The 19,554-nt window shown below is 40.0% G+C and overlaps 1 protein-coding gene across 2 annotated transcripts in view; it reads right to left on the reverse strand.

Moving 5' to 3' along the window:
• Positions 1-10,747: 10,747 nt before the first annotated feature.
• Positions 10,748-19,554, reverse strand: part of LOC106884066 (triokinase/FMN cyclase) — a 14,419-nt gene continuing 5,612 nt past the window's right edge. For both annotated transcript variants that reach the window (XM_089359222.1, XM_014935282.3), the window contains exons 8-16: positions 17,975-18,064; positions 17,459-17,578; positions 16,291-16,425; positions 15,642-15,776; positions 14,587-14,705; positions 13,675-13,787; positions 13,157-13,190; positions 12,473-12,559; positions 10,748-12,111 (exon numbers count right to left, since the gene is read on the reverse strand). In XM_089359222.1, coding sequence (XP_089215348.1) covers positions 11,965-12,111; positions 12,473-12,559; positions 13,157-13,190; positions 13,675-13,787; positions 14,587-14,705; positions 15,642-15,776; positions 16,291-16,425; positions 17,459-17,578; positions 17,975-18,064 — 980 coding nt within the window. In that variant the 3' untranslated portion in view covers positions 10,748-11,964. The remainder of the gene's footprint in view (positions 12,112-12,472; positions 12,560-13,156; positions 13,191-13,674; positions 13,788-14,586; positions 14,706-15,641; positions 15,777-16,290; positions 16,426-17,458; positions 17,579-17,974; positions 18,065-19,554) is intronic.

The following is a 19,554-nucleotide window of genomic DNA, read 5'->3' on the forward strand; positions in this document are numbered from 1 at the left end:
AACAACAACAGCAAAACTGTCAAAAAACTATCTTTGCTTATTATCAATAACATCTCCATCGATATTGGAATCTTCAACATTGCCGCCATCAACATCAACACTTCTACCGTAAACAAAATAGACTCCAACGCCACCACCACCACCACTGTCCACATTACCACCGCCATTGCTACGATAATCTCCCACTTGCCAAAAACAGATAAATGCCTGCCAGAAAATCATGATAACAAAAACACAAACGCTGTGGCATGTAAACACACCGACTGACGGCAGCCATATTGTTTGCTTTGATTTATATCTACTTCTTCTTCTTCTTTTTCTTCTTCTTCTTCTTCCTCTTCTTCTTTGTTCTCCTTTTCCTTTTCCTCCTCCTCCTCCTGGCAGAATCATTAGCTCGCCGGACAAAATGCTTAGCAGCATTCCGTCCGAACATATGTTCTGAGTTCAAATTCCGCCGACGTCGACTTTGCCTTTTATCCTTTCGGGCCTCATTTGTAGTGGAGTGTCTGTGACTGCCCGTCTTCAGGTGACAATTCCGTGACATGCTAATTAATCTATAGCTGTGATCCTGGCAGGTACTAATATGGATCAGAATAGACCTGGGAACAATAATGGTTAAGAGATGGCTCCACACAGCATTCCTCAAAACCGCGAAACTGCCGAACCAGGGACCCACTACCAGATGCAGTTTAAAGTTATACCAAGAACATAAGCTATAAATGTAATACGTGTATGTGTATGTGTGTGTGTGTGTGTGCGCGTGTGCGCGTGTATATATACATCTCTCTCTCTCTCTCTCTCTCTCTCTTTCTCTCTCTCTCTCTTTCTCTCTCTCTCTCTCTCTCTCTCTCTCTCTCTCTCTCTCTCTCTCTCTCTATATATATATATATATATATATATATATATATATATATATGACAGACAGACAGGTAGATAGATATACATACATACACACGAATATACATACGTACAAACACAGTTGCATTCTTGGTAAACATACAAAAAAACAGAATTTTTTTATTCTATGAAAAATGTAGAAAAAAAGGAAAGAGAGAGATGGTGATTAAAACGATAATAACGCTGATGATGATGATGTGGTGGTGGTGGTGGTAATTGTCATGTGGACAGAACAGTGACACAGCTAGAATGCATGCTGCCCGCGTCAGTCCTTGAATTGGCTTCCCCCTCCGTCCCCACACACCTTGTGCGACAGATACAGAAGTGTCCCCTCATAAAAGCGTTGCCTGGCACGGACCAGTCCCTTTACTCCTAGGTACGATTGCAGGAAACAGAAACAGCGAAAAGTTAGATTCCTTGTCCAGGAACATAGCTTATTCTATCAACTCGGTCAGCTGCGACTCTTCAAGAACTGTGCTAATGTATTCTTATCTTTTTGTCTATTTAAAAAGCAGCCAAAACTGCTGACTGATTCCGGTAGTCAGAACTACGCAGGTGGTTTGTACAGATAAACTAGTGCTGTTACAATTTACGTGTATGTAGAATAACGGTTTTATTGTCCAGAATAACAGTTCCATTTTCAAGAATAAGTGTTTCTTTTTGTTAAAAGAAAAAAAAAAAGCTCCGTATTTAATGACACATAAGATGTACTCCTCCCCCGCCGAAAAATGTCCCCCCAAATCACCCCGAGTGCTACATGGGGTTGCTTTAGATATTACTTGCTTTAATACACAGAAATTTTCTTCTGAAGATATGTTACTGAAATTGAGGTGCTTCTCACGTGTCCGTGTGTCTTTTAAACCATCAGAAAAGTATTTCTTTTTTAGGAGTCTGGATGATGATGCTATAAGGAAAGGACATCACGCGGAGAACCGTAATTATTCAAGCTTTTCGGGAAATATTTATGAAGAGATATCAGAAGACAGTCGGGTGGCAACGGTAGCACAGTATTAGACTAAATATATGCTTAAGTTCAAATCTTATTGTTATTGACTTTTCTGGAATCAGTAAAATCGATTAGATTTGCTTCTTCTTTGGAAATATATATGGTGTTGTACCAAAGTTCCGAATTATTGTCAAAGAATTATATGAATCGTTACTGCGTCGAAAAAATATTTTGCAGTATTTTTTCAGATCTTTATTTTCTGAGTTCAAACCACTTCGAGGGCAAGTTTGTAATTCATTTCTCCGAGGATGATAAAATAATTCCAGATCCGAAATTTTCAGCAAATACAAGCATATAGTCAAATTTCTTTTGTCAAACGGGAGGACACTATCCTCTCCGAACTGAGCATCAGTCTCGCATACTTTGGACTCCTCTCCATTCAACTATTCTGCAATAGCAACTTTTATTATGATTTATACGGTCAAAGGGAACGTAATACTAATTTTCTTTCGATTCTTTTCTTTCTTTTACCGTTTTTATTTGCCATTTGTCTTCTCATTCTACTTTCTGCATCAACCTACTCTTTTTTTTCTTCTCGTGGTTTCTCATGTACTTGCGTCCTGTTTTTCAAAAAGAATAAACCATATGCCCAGAGCCTGATACAAAAATTTGCCTAACCAGGTGTCTCAATGACAAGAAACTATTAGTAGTGCTTTTGTTTTTAAAACATTATACATTAGATTATATTTATCTCTCACTGGATGGAGTCCATTTTGTTGGTTCTACCTTAACAGAACAGTAAACTATATTTGTGTGGGGTGGGGATGGACACACACGTACGTACACGCACGTACGTGTACACACACGTACGTATACACACGTACGTACACACACACTCATACATATATTCAGACACACACAAAAAAAAGAAGCAAAACTAACTCGATGTTTTCATGTATTGTTTAACAAGTAGGCTTGATAGACACAATAATGTTTAATTAAGCAAATTTCGAGAAGGTTAAACAGTAGCGAAGTAACATTTTGGACAACCTAAACTGTGAATTGGGGGCATGCACCAACATCATCATCTCCATCATCATCATAATTATCGCCACCACCACCACTACCACCACCACCAACACCACCACCACTACCACCACCATCATCATCATCATCATCATCATCATTAAACATTTTTTTTGCTGCTGCTCCTGCTGCTATCATTTTTATCTCCCAGACAGTTTAAACGTCTGCTACGTGGTATTAAACGGGTGATTAAGACGCCTACCCTTATGTAGATACATGAGAAAATGGTTTGGTCGACTCACTGAATGTCTTTAGTTTGGGTCGCTGTGAGTGCACAGTCCTAGAGAGAAATAGAAAGGGTGTGAAAGAGACAATAACCAAACGCACACTTACACACGCACAGACAAATGTGTTATGAGTCACAACTATTTCTCTGTATGTGTGTGTGTATGTGTCTAATAGGTGTATTGACAGTGACTTCGAAATTTCCGCTCAGACGGGACGCCGTTCTGTCACAAGATGACATGAGGGGATTCGAGCAACGTGAAATGAAGTGTTTTGCTCAAGAACGCAACGCATCGCATGGTGCAGGAATCGAAACCATATTATGACGATCTCGAGCGTAACGCCCTAAACACTAAGCCACGCGCATCCACATATAATGATAATAATAATAATAATAATAATAATAAGTTGAGCATGTCCCTTTGTAGCTGACGATGTGTGCATCTCTGATTATGAGCAGAAGTAGTGGGGGAGCATCATAGCCATGTGTTGAGAGGAATTCTTTGGGGTTTGGATAATTCGCCTCTGGGTGCCTTGTGAACTTGATACCGGCATCATTTGGACAATGCAGACAAATATTCGCAGGGTGTTGCGATCCATGTCTTCCAGAGAAACTTCACATTAATTGCCGTTACTACAAACCTAATCGTATTTTTACAGAGCGAACTAATTTCTCTGTGCTGACAAAAGACCAAATTCTTGTTCTAAAATATTTAAGAAGCCCGTCCTTAATGCATAAACCTGATATCCGACCTCAACGTGTGAAACCTCTCACACCGCTAACAGTTTCCATTCAGTTCGCTGCCGTTTATAGCCGATCGAATGTTATCCCTGTTTATATTTCACATACACAAAGATATACCAGACATTTTACAACTTTATGCACTAAGCTTTGTTAAACTCTTCTGTGTTTTTGCACCGCAAAATAAATATAAATTGTATGCTTATATACACATACGCACACATACATTTATATTTATACATACCCATGTATTTGTAATAGGTGTGTACGATGAGATTTGTTATAAATGAGTAATCGGGATTGGAAAGAAGGGAGTATGTAGTATGTTTCGTTCCTTATTCAAACTTCACTAATTAAGGAACAAATTTCGCCCCCCAATATTACGATACCACGCAACATCTACACGCCTAATTACTTAATGTCTGACTATCTCGATCTATTTCAAACGCGCGCGTAAACACACACGTACACATACGCACATACACATGCAAGCACACACATACACACACGTACATCCTTATACACAAACACACATACACATAAACTCATACACACACACAAATGTACATCCTTATACACACAATGACCCACATGCTTAGATATATACACAGACGCCAGCACATATACATTTTTAAATGTTTGGTCACCGTCGCTTATACACACATGTATGCATTTTTATGAACACTCATCTGGGAGCTATTTCTACACATGTATACGCAGGTATACGCAGGCATATATTCATTTAAACATATCTATACACTCGGTGACTGATATAAACACAGACTTCAACGCTCATAAACAGGCTTCTGCAGTCGCACTCCCCCCAGTCACACACACACACACACACACACATACATTGAAATTCGTACAAACACATGATGACGGCCACGGACGGAGACACACACACACACACACACACACACACAGACTTGTACACTGTTACAAACATATACACACGTTGCAGTCGCATACACAGAAACCCTTAGACATCAACCACATAAAGAGTAGAGAGAGAGAGAGAGAGGGAGAGAAGGAGAGAGAGAGAGAGGTGAATAGAGAGAAGAGGGGAAGAGAGAGAAAGAACGATAAATGCAACAGTGAGATAGAAGAAAGAGAAAAGAAAGAAAGAAGAAGCATGAGATGAAACAACGCCCTTAATTAGTCATTTAGAAAGCAATTGGGAGACAGACAGACAGACAGACAGATGGGGTTGTGAGATGGATGATGGCGGTGACGGTGAGAACAAAGGCTGAAATCATCCCCACCTCCCCCTGTGTCCCCCTCTCCACGTTACTCAACCTCCACTAGCGACCCCTCACCTTCACCACGCACCTCCGCCCCACCTCACCCCATCCCCACTTTTCAGCCCCCTCCCCTACTACACCCCCGCCATCTCTTTCGTCTCACGATTCTGCAACCGTGCAGCATCCCCCCGCTACCTTCCACACCCCCACCTCATACTAACAGACCATGCAACATTGCCGAGAGAACCGGACAGAAAGACGGACGGACAGACAGACAGACAGACAGACACACACACACACACACACACACACACACACACACACACACAATAGTGGAAGTCACTACTGAGGTATGTTGGAGAGCGGGATACAAGGGGTGTAGTAGGTGGGGGGAGAATGATGGTGCAGCATGATAACGACCATCACTACCACTACCACCATCATTACCACCATCACCACCACCACCACCACCACCATCATCATCACCATCATCTTCATCATCATCATCATCATCAATATCGTCACTGTCTCTATTACCATCAACATTACTGTAACTAGGCCATCGAGAGAGCTTCTATGTGGTCGGTCGACCTGCTAAAAGCAGTAGCCAAAATCTTCCTCAAATCACACCGAAGGGAATTAGAAAAAGACCCTTCGGAGCACGTAATCCCAAGTTCCCTTGCACATAGAGGATGAGGGGTGGGAAACAGTCACGGTTGGAAAATGGTTTTAGTCATAAGTCTGCTAAACCTGGGGCTAAAGAACAGCAAAACAACATCAGCATCATGTTGGGACATGGAAATCGGATTCTGCGTAATTTGACTTCCATGCAGCGGCACCCAAGACATTCAAACAATAAACAACAACGGCGACAACAACAACAACAACAACAACAACAACACGACCATCGTCACAATCATATGTGAGCCAGATAAAATGATAGATAAAAATGGGTGAATTAATAACATTATATAACTCTTCAACAGGCAATTATGCAGTCTTAACACTTAATTTCCCGAAACGCCTACATGCTTTTATCGTCATCAAAATTCCTAATATTGTCAGTCGTTGGTGCCACTTGAAACGCTTTCATAGTCAGCCGTCGCCACTGGTCTCTGTTCTCTGTCATGCGTAACAGGATTCACCCCCACCCTGCCCCTCTTTCGCCCTCTCTCGACTGTGTCCTCAAGAATGATCTTGGACAGGGAGTTGTGGCGGAATACATGACCGTACAAAACAAGCTTTCGTCTTTTTACCCGTGCAAGGAGTGGTTCCTGTTTTCAAGCGTATCTATTGACGTGCTGCCTGGCAAAGCTGTTCGTTTTGTGCTCCGTATATTGGGATGTGTAGCAGCCTCCTGAAGCACGGATTCACCAAGTCACCAGGGTTTTGTGCACTCAGAGTCTTGTTGAAAAACTAATGGAATTTCCATTTGTTTTGTGCTTTATAAAGCATAAAATACCAAATATGTTTTCTATATTTTATTAATACTATTTAAGTGACTCGTGTTCCATACACAACTCTATTCTGTTGTTTGATAGTCCACGTCTTACTGTACTGGATACAGGAGTAGATCGTGGTTACTGCTTTTACGAAATCAGGCATTAATGTGTCGTAGTGTTGAATGGTAGATGATTGCGCAAAAACTGTTTCACCTTCAAAACCTGCTTTCTTCATTTTGCTGGCTGTTCTGCAAAACGACACCATTTTGGAGCTTATTTTCCAAGCTTCGAAAAATAATCTTTTTTCTTTATAAAAATGTTGCCCCGTAGGAAGAGTAAGGAAAACTTGATCAGTCCCTTATTGTTCTGATTAATTGTGAAACAAGGTAGACAATGAAAGCCACAAAAACAGGTTTTTTTAAAAAGAATAAAAGATGTACAGACACGAGTTGCTTCCAAAACACGTTCAGCTTCGGCGATAAAGAACAATAAATTCAAATAGTTTCATTGCTATTGCAACTTGTAACGCTTGGCCGAACACAATTGTGTGTGTGTGTGTGTGTGTGTGTGAGAGAGAGAGAGAGAGAGAGAGAGAGAGAGAGAGAGAGTGTGTGTATGTGTTTGTGTGACGGTGTATGTATGCGTTTGTGTGTGTTTGTGTGACGGTATATGTATGCGTTTGTGTGTGTTTGCGCGCGCGTGTGTGTGTGTGTGTGTGAGGGGTGTGTTTGTGCATGTGTGTCTGTGTGAGTGTGTGTGCGTGTGTGAGGGAGTGTGTGTTTGAGCGCGTGTGTATATGTATATATATATAAAACTTCCTTGGAAACCTAAATATGACTTTCACAGCTGCAAACAAAAGAACCTTGCGTTTCGCCCGGTTCCGAGATCGATAACAGATCGAGGCTGTTAACGTCCCCGGGGCCTCCAGTCATTCGCTTTACCGGATGGAATTGCGTGTCGTTCTCCCGCTGGCGCCAGCTATCCTGAGGGAAACTTCGGAGGGAACCAGCTACTAGACGGCTCGATTGGTTTCGCCTCTACACCCGGTTCCGACGATCGATTTGCACATCAGAGGCGCTTCGACCTTCTACCAGTTCTGCTGGTTGCGGGTCTCCCAGAACGTTCGTCAATAGCGACATTTTCTCGGCCATCTTGGAAACGTCTGAACCACTCGTGCTCTTGTGTGCGGCTCATACATTCCTCTCGATACACTTTCTGCAACTTTGTGTAGGCCTCTGAGCAGGTATCACCGTGACAACTTCCTCTGTCATGGTCAATGCAACGATCACACGCTACACACGTTGCTTCCAAGCACTGCTATAAACAGCGGAAGTAAGCTAGAACCTTAAAACTTAGTGCGCATGCAGAGCAGAGTTCAAGGTCAATCGGCTTCACTCTGTAAGCTGTAGCTTCGTTACTATGGCAACAGTCCAAATACTTATTAATCAGACCTCGTATGTTCATATATTAATATAAAAATATAACCTAAAAGAATAAATAAATAAGTAATAAAAATATTCTACTATTGTGTCCCCCCCCCCTTAACTCGGTCGGTAGGAGAAGAACTTTGCAGCTGCTCTCTTATCTCTAGACAATGAGCCTGTCCTTTTCCTTAACGGCATGTCAGTTTTGGGGAATTTTAAAATTTTCAGATTGTATCTCCTCCTCAAGTGAAGTTAGTCTCAACAACCAATTAGCAATTGTGGAATATCAGAAGGCGATAATTTTAATAAGTCAAGAATTTATGTTGTATGGTATATGATATGCCTGTATTTATCTACGTGCCTGAAATACATGCCAATGGCCATTCCTAGTTATTTCTCTTAGCTTATTTCTGTTTAAATTATATCCACACCTATTTTTAATCTTGATGGTGGTGTAAAAAATAGTTTGTATTACAGATGGAGTTTTACGATATTCTGTTTTAACTAAACAAAAAGACAACCCGAAACAACGAAACGAATTGTTTCTTCGCCACCTCCATATTTCTTGATATTACTTTTTTAAACTTTGTTTCATTATATATATTTTTGACGAGGGCGGCGAGCTGGCAGAATCGTTAGCACGCCGGGCGAAATGCTAAACGTTCTGAGTTCAAATTGAACCGCGGTCGATTTTGCCTTTCATCCTTTCAGGGTCGATAAAATTAGTACCAGTTACGCACTGTGGTCGATGTAATCGACTTAATCCCTTCCCCCAAAACTTGAGGCCTTGTGCTTCCGGTAGAAAGGGTTAAATACTTCTGATAATTACTCAGAGAAAGTCTTTGACCCTGGGCCGCGATCGAAGAACTTTAGTATTTCAACTAAACGTCATGAACTTTTCAGTTGTTACTGATTTCTTTCTTTTTTCTCTTTTAATGAGGATTCTTGGATCCTTCTCTTATCTTTTACTTGTTTTACTCATTAGACAGCGGTCATGCTGGAGCACCACTTTAAAAGGTTTAGTTAAAGAAATCAACCTCAGTTCTTTCTTTCTTTCTTTTTTTGTCTGGTACTTATTCTGTCTTTTGTTTTGCTGAACCGCTAAGTAACAGATGTAAGCAAACCAACACTGGAGTTCCAGTGTTGTTGGGAGAACACACATACACACATGTATATATCTAGAAGAGGCTTCCACTCAGTTTCCATTTAGCAAATCCATTCACAAAGTACAAGATACTTGCCCAAAGTTCCATTCGGTGGGACTGAATCCAAAACTACATGGTTGCAAAATGAGTTTCTATCCACAGTTGATTGGAGAGATTTTCTCCATAACGTTCTAGAACGTTTTTCTACTTCCATCTATGATTTATTTCCTTTAGTGATGGAAACTAAGGAAGTTACACCAACCCCAGGGCTTGACTGGTGTTTATTTTATCGACTCCGAAAGGATCAAAGGAAAAATCGACCACAGCGAGATTTGAACTCAGAACGTAAAGACAGACGAAATACTGCTGAGCACTTTGCCCCGTGTGCTAACGATTCTACCAGATTGCTGCCTTGATGTTGAACTTTAAACTCAATTTTATTTTGTTTGGGAGTAATTTATATTAGCTGGCTTTATGTAATCTGGTTTGTATTATGGGGAAGATTTTATTTAATAGCTTCTAATTACAGAACAGCCCTCCCACCCTTTCAGGTCACCATGGTCAACATCTGAGTTAGTTGTTAGGGTGATGTAGTCTGAACAGAACCATTATCTTCCCTACCTATAACATATTAGAGGACATGCTGGTGTTTACATACCTATTGCCTTGTTGGTAGCATTTAGTTCGGCTTTAACTATTAACCTAATTTCTTTGTAACCTTTTCTTTCCTGTATTATGTTACTCTGTTGCTAATTACAATTAATTTGTAAGTTTGTATTTATCGTTTGCCTTTTTTTTTTTATCTCTTTCAGTCATTAGATTATGGCCATCCTGGGAAGAACCCCTTTAAAGGGTTTCAGTCGAACAAATCGACCCCAGGGTTTATTTTTCTCTTTGAGTTTGGTACCTATTCTTTTTCTGACCCACTAAATTAGGGGATGCAAACAAACCAACGTCAGTTATCAAGTGGTGGTGGAGCACACAAACACAACAGGTTTCAAAAGTTTCATTCAACCAAATTCATAGCCCTTAGCCTGGGGTATAAGACACTTGTTCAAGGTGCCATGCAGTGGAACTGAACTTGAAGCCATGGGGTTGCAAAGTGAGCTTCTCAATCACAGAGCTATGCCTGTGGCTTTACAGATATTTCTTTTCAATGAGACCTTCGTGTATTTTACCAAACTAAATTTTATATCCATTTCCCTCCTGAATTGGCTGTTGGAGAAGGATTGGTTTTTGTCTGAGAGAATATCTCTTCATAGAACTGTAAGGTTAAAATCATAAACATCTGAGCAAGGTGAACATCATATCAGCAGTGACTAATGAGATTTCAGACGCATTTCAGCCTTCTTAGGCTCTGTCAAGACGTGTATCCGATCACTGTGTGCCTAAACAAAATCCCTCCAATCACAGTTACTGCATAAAACTTATTGGGTTGTTTTCTACATATCCGAGAGACGAATTTTGTAGTCCTAGATATACACAAAAACCAGATGGGATGGTCATGGCTGAAATATTTTTGACCATAGGTCAACCACAAATTAAGACTGAGCTGCAAACAAACAACAACGAAGGAATGAAGAACTTACAACATTATTTCCTGATTTTTGTAAAAAAATTTTGTCTTTATTGGTTGATAAATACAAAAATAAGATTGGCAAAGAAAATAAATTCATTTAATAATTCTTAATCAAAAATAATTTGTAATTAAAAAAAATAATTCCCTTTAACCCCAGAATACTGTACATTTATTAATTACATCTGTATTTTTACCTCTTTACCAGATTATTTTCGTAATTATTCTTATAATTATCATTGATAATGCTTTAATACCACCACCACCACTGCTATCATCATCACTACCATCACCATGGGTGCATGAATTGACAAGAAATTAATTAACCTACTAGAAATAGCAGCTTCATCTTCTTCAGATTACATCCTCATAATTAGAAAATGATGGAAACTTTAGAAACTGTTGTAATACTTCAACAGATCCATGACTGTGATAGCTAAAACTGCATAAAGATGGAAATGTCATGGTTGGAATGCCTTTCACTGTAGGTCTGAGGTCTGAGCAAGGTGTATTGTTGGTTTGCTGAAAGCTGACAATCTAACACTTTTCTTACCATATATCCATTGAAATAAACATTTGTTTCAATTAATTTTGAAATAAAGACGCGATTTGAGGGAGATTTGGCTGCTATTTTTGTTCTACCAACTTAAGAAAGCATGTAAACAGACTATTTTGATGGCACAGTAGAAATGGTGGATGTAGTGGCCCTTTTATAGGCTAAATCCACCAATGTTCATCTAAGGACTCGTGTGTCCACGATTCTTGCCATTAAGATCAAGGCCAACCCCTTAATATTGGTTTCAAATTTTGGCACAAGGCCAGCAATTTCTGGGCTGAGGGTACCCCAAGAGGATGAAAAGGCAAAGCTGACACTGGTGGAATCTGAACCCAGAACGTAAAGATTGACAAAAAACCCTTTAATATTGATGGCAAAATTCTTATTCATTAATCAACGAGGGGATGTCTTCTGATTGATTCTCAGAACAGCAACCTTCATGTCCATATATGGTAATGCCAATGGTAATAACAGTGATGGTGATTGTGATGATGGCGATGATGATGGTGATAATATTGCTATGGCAACCATGAAACTGAAATCCTGATAGTTAGGTTGAAGAGATTGCACATACGATGATTGTCTGTTTTTCTCTGATCATTCTAAACATCACAGAATCTTGAATAAAGGGATGCATAAGCTATAACAAAGTGACAATCTCATCCCCCATGTAACAACTTCTCACAAATTATCAAGAATCGCCCTCAACCAAATTGCAACCCCAACTGCCCCAGGATCAGGTCGATCAAGTAACTCAGAACTCACATAGCTGGCACGTCCTGCTTGGGCAGACATGGACTTTGTCGCTTCAGCACCAGCTTCAGCTGCCTGGCATCCAAATTCGTGGCCATTGTAATGATGAAAAAGAGAAAAAAAGGGCAACATAGCTTTTATATACATATGTGCGAGTGTGTGTATGTGTAATTATATATATGTATACACACGCACCCCCCCATACACATACACATGCATACATACATATACACACATACACATGTACATACACATGCATACACACACACACACACATATATATATATATATATATCCATACATATTTACACATAGATATACACATACATTACTACACAGACACCCACGTACATAAATACATACACACACACACCCATCCATCCATCCATATGCACATACATACACACCCATACGATGCACCCAGATAACTGCTTACCTCAACAGCCAGCCTGAAGGAACTAACCAAATCTTTTTCTTTCAAGGTTCTTCCAAACATTTGATGAGCAGAGTGTAATGGGTCGACCTGGACGACACAAAAGACAAATGAATTTCAATTCTAATTCAGTTTTGGGATTTGGTTTGCAAGATTCTTTATGTGAGTTCGTGTGTTGAAGCATATTCTGTTGTGTCTGGGGAGAGTCATTCTCTTTTGGTGCCTTATAATTTAACACACTCACTGGTAAAGTTTCCACTTATTTTCCTTCTTTGTTCTTTTTTTTTATTTTTCTAAAATTTTCATTGCATCTTGCAACCTTTTCAATATTTTAACACAGCACATGGACTTTTCCTCAACCTAATATCATGGCTGTCATCTTCATGATACTAATCATCATCCTCATGAGAGAGAGAGAGTGTTTGTGGTTGCACAATCTGTTAGAAATAGCAGCCAATTTGAATGATTTGGTTTTTGGTGTATTATGCATAGGGGGGAAAAAAATGGGTGGGTACATTTTGGGTACTATTGATTATAAGTCTGCTCAGTTGGGCCCAGCCAAGCTTTGGGTTAAACAACAATAATACCATTCTCAGAAATATTGATTACTAAGTCTCCTATGGCAACCAACACTTGCCATTGTAAAAGAAAGAAAGAAAGAAAGAAAGAAAACAGAGGAAAACTCACCATAGTTCTATCTCCAGGATTGGCCCCACTATACCTGTAATAAAAGAAGGGAAATTAGTCAACACAACCAATCAATCATTAGTCACTGCTGTCACCATTGTCTTCATCAAAACCATTCCAAGTTCTTTATTCCATTGCCAACACTATCATGATCCTTACACTTACAGCTCTTCTTCCACAGTCGAGGGCAAGTCATTGAAGAGGCTGTGAACAGCGATGAAAGGACTTTGACCAACAAACAACTGATTGCTTAACCAGCACATTAAACAAACAAATAAACAATCAGTTAGTTAGTTGATTAGCTATTTAACCAATTGACTAACAATAAGGAATTGATATTGAACCAGTGCATGTGTTATTATTGGCCTAATGATTTTCCCAAGGTACAACATGTTAGTTTATTTATTCATCTGGTGGAAAATGGAAGTTTCAAAGAGAATGTGTGTGTTTATATTCACTTGTTTTGAAGTTAGTGTAATATCTCTGGCAAGATCATGACCTCTATGAAATATACCTACCTTTGAATGGTCTCCAGCCCAGCCCCTAGAGCCTTGCACCAACCTGCACCTGTCACATCAGAAGATTGTTGTTCTAGTTCCCGAGCAGCAGCAGTGAAGAACAGGCAGTAGATCTGAAATAAAGATGCAAAGCTGAGATAACAGAAATGGTTGAATCACAGACAAAACAGCTGGGATTTGGTTTTAGCTCTTTGGTTTCTGAGTTGAGATCCTACTCAGGTAGACTCTTAGACCCTCCAGTGCCAATAAAATAAATACTCGAGTTAAACTATAAAGCTCTACACACTAGACCCGTGGCCTCCTTGGTTCTAAGGTCACATTCCTCGTGCCCTCATCCCACTCACCATCACAGACATTGACCATTTTCGGCATCAAATTCAAACCAACAGCATTTCACAAATAAAACATAACCTAATTAACCCTTTATTTATTATTTTTTTTTTACATCCATTGCCCCATTTTGGTCATCCCATTATTGCCCCATTTTTCTTCAGTGCCCCCCTGGATCTTTCCACTGCCCCCAGAGGCATGGTACTGGTCTAAATGGTGGCCAGAGTCCAAAAACAGAAACCAGTAAATGGCAAATGTCTTCGATCATGGCTCTGGACTGACCAACACTTTGGGAGTGAATTTGGTAGATGGAAACTGTGTGGAAGCCCAGTTATATATATGTGTGTGTGTGTATTCATGTTGTCCCCCCCCCCACTACTCGATAACTGGAGTTGGTTTGTTTACATCCCCATAACTTAACAGTCTGACAAAAGAGTTTGACAGAATAAGCAGCAGGCTTAAAAATAAGTCCTGCAGTCAATTTGTTTGACTAAACCTTCCATGCTGGTGCCCAATGACTGAAAGAAGAAGTAAATGATAAAAGCAAAAAAAACGATAATCTACAGCAGACTCTTTACTCACGGCTCCTGATGTTCCGCCCATGCAGTTCTTTGCAATCTCTGCCAAGTCTTCGGCCAGGTCGGCCCAGTTGTCCACGGCTAAGTGACACTGCTGCACCGTGTTCAGTCTTTCGATGACGACTGATGGGAGACAGGGAAATATATAAATGCAACAAAATCTGACAGGTGTGAACAGAAATACAAAACGACAGGCTGGAGACCAAAGAACTTCGCAATATCACCATCATCATCATCATCACTAATTTAATGGCTACTTTGCTCTGCTTCCATGGATCAGATGGAATTTGTTGAGATGGGTTCTTTTTTTCTATGGTGTTACCAACATTTACCGGTTTCCAAGGAAGGTAAAATCCGTCTGCTCCATGTGTGCATGGAAAAGTGGATGTTGAAATGATAATGATGATGATGGTGATGGGGATTTGAGACATAAGGACATGGGTTTAATGGACAGATTGGCAAAGTGACCGAGTGAGGACATAGATATGAACAAGATAGAGGGGAGGGGGAGAACAAAGGGACAAGAAGACTTACAGGAGTGGCATGTGGACAGAGTGACTGTAGAGAGTTGGAAATAGGGAGATGGGGAGTTAAGTTGAAAAGGAGGGGTAGAATGAAAATTGGAGTGAAAGAGAGGAGAGAAAAAGGGGCACATACAGGGAGAGAGGGAGAATGTCAACAGGAGAGACTAGTAAAAGAGAGCGAGAGAGAGAGAGAGAGAGATGGACAGACAGACAGAATGGGAACAGGAGAGACTTGTAAGGGAGAGAAAGAGAAGTACAGAGAGAGAGAGAGAGAGAGACGCACAGACAGGCAGAGCAGGAGAATGTGATCAGGGGAGACTTATAATGGAGACAAAGAGAGACAGGCACACACAGGGAGAGAGGGAGAATGTCAATAGGAGAGACTAGTTTAAGAGAGAGAGAGAGAGAGAGAGAGAGATGGACAGACAGAATGTGAACAGGAGAGACTTGTCAGGGAGAGAAAGAGAGGTAGAGAGAGAGAGGGAGGGGCACAGAGAGGCAGAGCAGAAGAATGTGAACAGGTGAGACAACTTACCTTGAGCCCCACGTGCCAGGGTGCTCCCACAATCCCCATCGCCACAAATGGTGTCCAGCTGATTCAAATATTCCTCGTTCTTCAACAGAGACTCACAAACTCGCTTCAGCAACTCATGTCGTGCAACATGTTTCACTGCAATAAAATAGTTTAGAGTTGATGGTTGTTGTTATTGTTGTTGTTGTTGCTATTTAACCCCAGGTGGATCTTAACTGGTTAAACCCATGATCAAAGACATTCAATTCAGGACTAACTCGGATAATGCATGTACCCTATAGTCTTTTTTTAAGACAGTAGATTGTTTGGCAAAGGAGACTGAAAGAATAAGTGTACTAGGCTTACAAAGAGTAAGTCCTGGGGTCGATTTGTTCGACTAAAGGCAGTGCTCCAGCATGGCCGCAGTCAAATGACTGAAACAAATAAAAGAATAAAAGAATACACACACACACACACACATGCAAACGCAAATGCGCATGCATGCACACATGTATATACACACACACACACACACACATACACTTACAAGACTGACCTCAGCAGGATTTGAACTCAGATAATGGAAAGCCAGAATAAAAACAACAAGAATTTCTACCAGACACCAATTTACAGCTGTCTACCAGCCACAAGTGCATTATAGAAAAATACTTACCAGCAGAAGTGTTGGTCAGTTTTGGCTTCTCAGTAAACGTGTTAGTTTGGACATTGACAGTTGCAGGAGTATGTCGGTCAGTGGTGCCGACGGGTAGGTATGACCGAGGCCAGTTGGGTGCAGTGGTGGGAGCATCTGGGATAAATGTCACAGAAGTTAGGTAACAGTATGGCATCATCAACAGTAATTTACACACAAACCATATAATCAACAATTCCAACACATTTACACACTGCTAGCTGCCGCCAACACCACCACCACCACCACCACCACCCCATGCTTTAATGAGTTTTCTGATGCATCCAACCTTCATCCAAGCCATTTTGTTTCTCCTCTTCCCCCACCCTTTCCTTCTAACAGACCTAAAACAGACCACTAAGTCCAATTCTTTTTTCCCCAGAAATGTCCTCCTACTGAAATTCCCACCCACCCACCCAACCAACCAACATTGATTTGAAGAATGTACAAGCTGAACACAAACAGTATCATCCAGTTTAGTCTTGGAGCATCTGTGAGGGACACAGACAGAGAGCCTCCTCCAGATTATGTCAGAAGCAAGTTTATTTCTTCCGTCTACTACAGTACTACTACTGCTACTACTACTACTACTACTACTACTACTACAAAGTACTCTGCCATAAACTCTCCGTTCTACCCATTTCTCTCCAATGTGGTTGTTGTTGCAATAATTGTTTAGCCTCAACTCAGCCCAGACTCATCAGGCCAATGATTGAAGCTATCAGAGCAATGGCTGTCCTCTTTTAATCAGGCATGATTTCTCTTATACTATATTAAGGAATCTTGTCTTTTTTTTATAAAGATAAGATGTCATTTATAAGAGGTTTGGTTGCTATTTCTAGCAGATTTGAGTGACTATGTAGAGGTTTCTTCATCATCCTTTATGATCATGCTGTTGTTTACCCCAGGTCAACTTTAATCCAGAAGAACTTCTGCTCAAAACCAATCCAGCTGTGACTATCCCATTTTTTAATTAAGATATAGCATGTCTAGCAGCACATCACCCAAAGTGACCTTTCATTTTGAAGATGGGAAAAGTAGGGATGATTTGAGGAATATTTAACTACTATTTCTAGCATATTGGTTATGCCTCTCCTTATAATAAAGTGCAAAAACTGAGGTGAAAATAAGACACAGGTCTTTTACTTACCAAGGTATTTCTTGTAGGTTTTGTTGAGGTGGAGAAGGGTTATGGAGACACCCCTCATATTTAGGGATGTAATAAAGGTACCAGAGTAAACACGGCTGACACACAGACCCTTGTTATCTTCTGTGAAACAAATAGGAAAAGAGAAAGTGAAAAGTCTTTTATATGTCTGAGCATGTGTGAGTGTGTTTGGGTGTATATATATATATATATATATATATATATATATATATATGTGTGTGTGTGTGTATGTATGTGTGTGTTTGTGTGTCTGTGTTTGTCTCCCCACCATCGCTTGACAACTGATGTTGGTGTGTTTACATCCCCATCACTTAGTGGTTCGGCAAAACAGACCGATAGAATAAGTACAAGGCTTACAAAAAATAAGTCCTGGGGTTGATTTGTTCGACTAAAGGCAGTGCTCCAGTATGGCTGCAGTCAAATGACTGAAACAAATAAAAGAACAAAAAAAGAAAAAGGTTGAAAAGCACACAAAACTAGGAATTGATCTAAACTTACCAAGATATGTTATGGTTTCTTTTGCAATTGTATTCAATTCTATAGTTGTAAGGCCCCCTAGGTTATTGATGATACAGGCCACTTCCTCTCCTGAAAGAAACGTTGAGATAACATAATCGAGAAAAACAAAACATATTGAACAATCAACAAATGATAGCAATATGTGTGTGTGTGTGTGTGTGTGTGTGTGTGTGTGTGTGAGAGAGAGAGAGAGAGTGGGTGGGGACAGATAGACAGACAAATAGGCAGACAGGTAGCTAAATAGACAGACAGACAGACAGATAGACAGATATATAGATAAATAGACAGACAGACAGATAGATAGATATATAGATAAATAGACAGACAGGCAGGCAGACAGACAGACAGACAGATAGAGAGATAGATGGATGGATGGATGGATGGATGGAGGGATAGACAAACAAACATGCACACATTTCCCCGTACAATTTACTGGTCATTTCTGTTATGATCATTTGAAATCAGAAATGAATAAATAAATAAACAAATCAGAGTTAATTATCAGAATCAAATATTGGAAACATTGGAAGAAATTATGGATCTGGAATTGTTATTTTTGAGTTGGAGCCAAAAAAAAAAAAAAAAAAAAAAAAACCTCAAGAATGAAAAACAAAACTTCAACATTAAACTTGTTAGCCAGACATATGGTTGTGTTTCCAATAGTACAACTTTGAAAGAAACTCTCCTGCCAAGATATACAGACACATCATCATCATCATCAACATCATTTGATATCTGTTTTGCATGCTGGCATGGGTTGGATGGTTTCACAGGATTTGGCAAACTATAGGGCTGTGTTGAGCTCCAGTGTCATTTCTGGCATGCTTCCTACACCTGGATGCCTTCCCTATCGTCGACCACTTTACACTGCATACCAGGTGTTTTTTACATAGCACCAGCACTAATGAGGTCACCATGTAATTTGCAAAACAGAAAAGGAACATACGTATTAAACCACACACACACACACACATGTGCATACTCACATATGGTAATAAATGGAAACTGATTTATGCATGTATATATGTTTTGAGTATTTAAAATGATTTCATTTAATGGCTCTGAGGGAGCAAGAGGATGTTGCACAAAAACTCCATCCTGAACGTATTGCTTCTGATAGCAGAAACAGCTACAAGCCAATGAAGCTGATTGTGTGATTCTTGTTCTTTTGTCATTTATTAATAAATATTACACTTTGCATTTGCTGAATACTTTACTCTAAAAGCTTAGACATATCAAATGAATATAAAAATATGTAATAAATTTTTTTTTTTTTTTCGTGAAGGTGTATGGCCCAGTGGTTAGAATGTCAGGCTCACAATCATGAGGTAGTGAGTTTGGTTCCTGGATGGGGCTGTGTGTTGTGTTCTTGAGCAAGACTTTTTATTTCACATTGTTCCACTTCATTCAGATGTAGAAATGAGTTGCAACATCACTGGTGCCAAGCTGTATCGGCCCCTTTGCTTTTCCCTTGGACAACATCAGTGGTGTGGAAAGTGGAAGACTAGTATGCATAGGCAACTGCTGGTCTTCCATAAATAACCTTGCCCAGACTTGTG

The sequence above is a fragment of the Octopus bimaculoides genome, chromosome 11, assembly GCF_046866305.1.
Source record: "Octopus bimaculoides isolate indiv1 chromosome 11, ASM4686630v1, whole genome shotgun sequence".
Taxonomy (NCBI): Eukaryota; Metazoa; Mollusca; class Cephalopoda; order Octopoda; family Octopodidae; genus Octopus; species Octopus bimaculoides.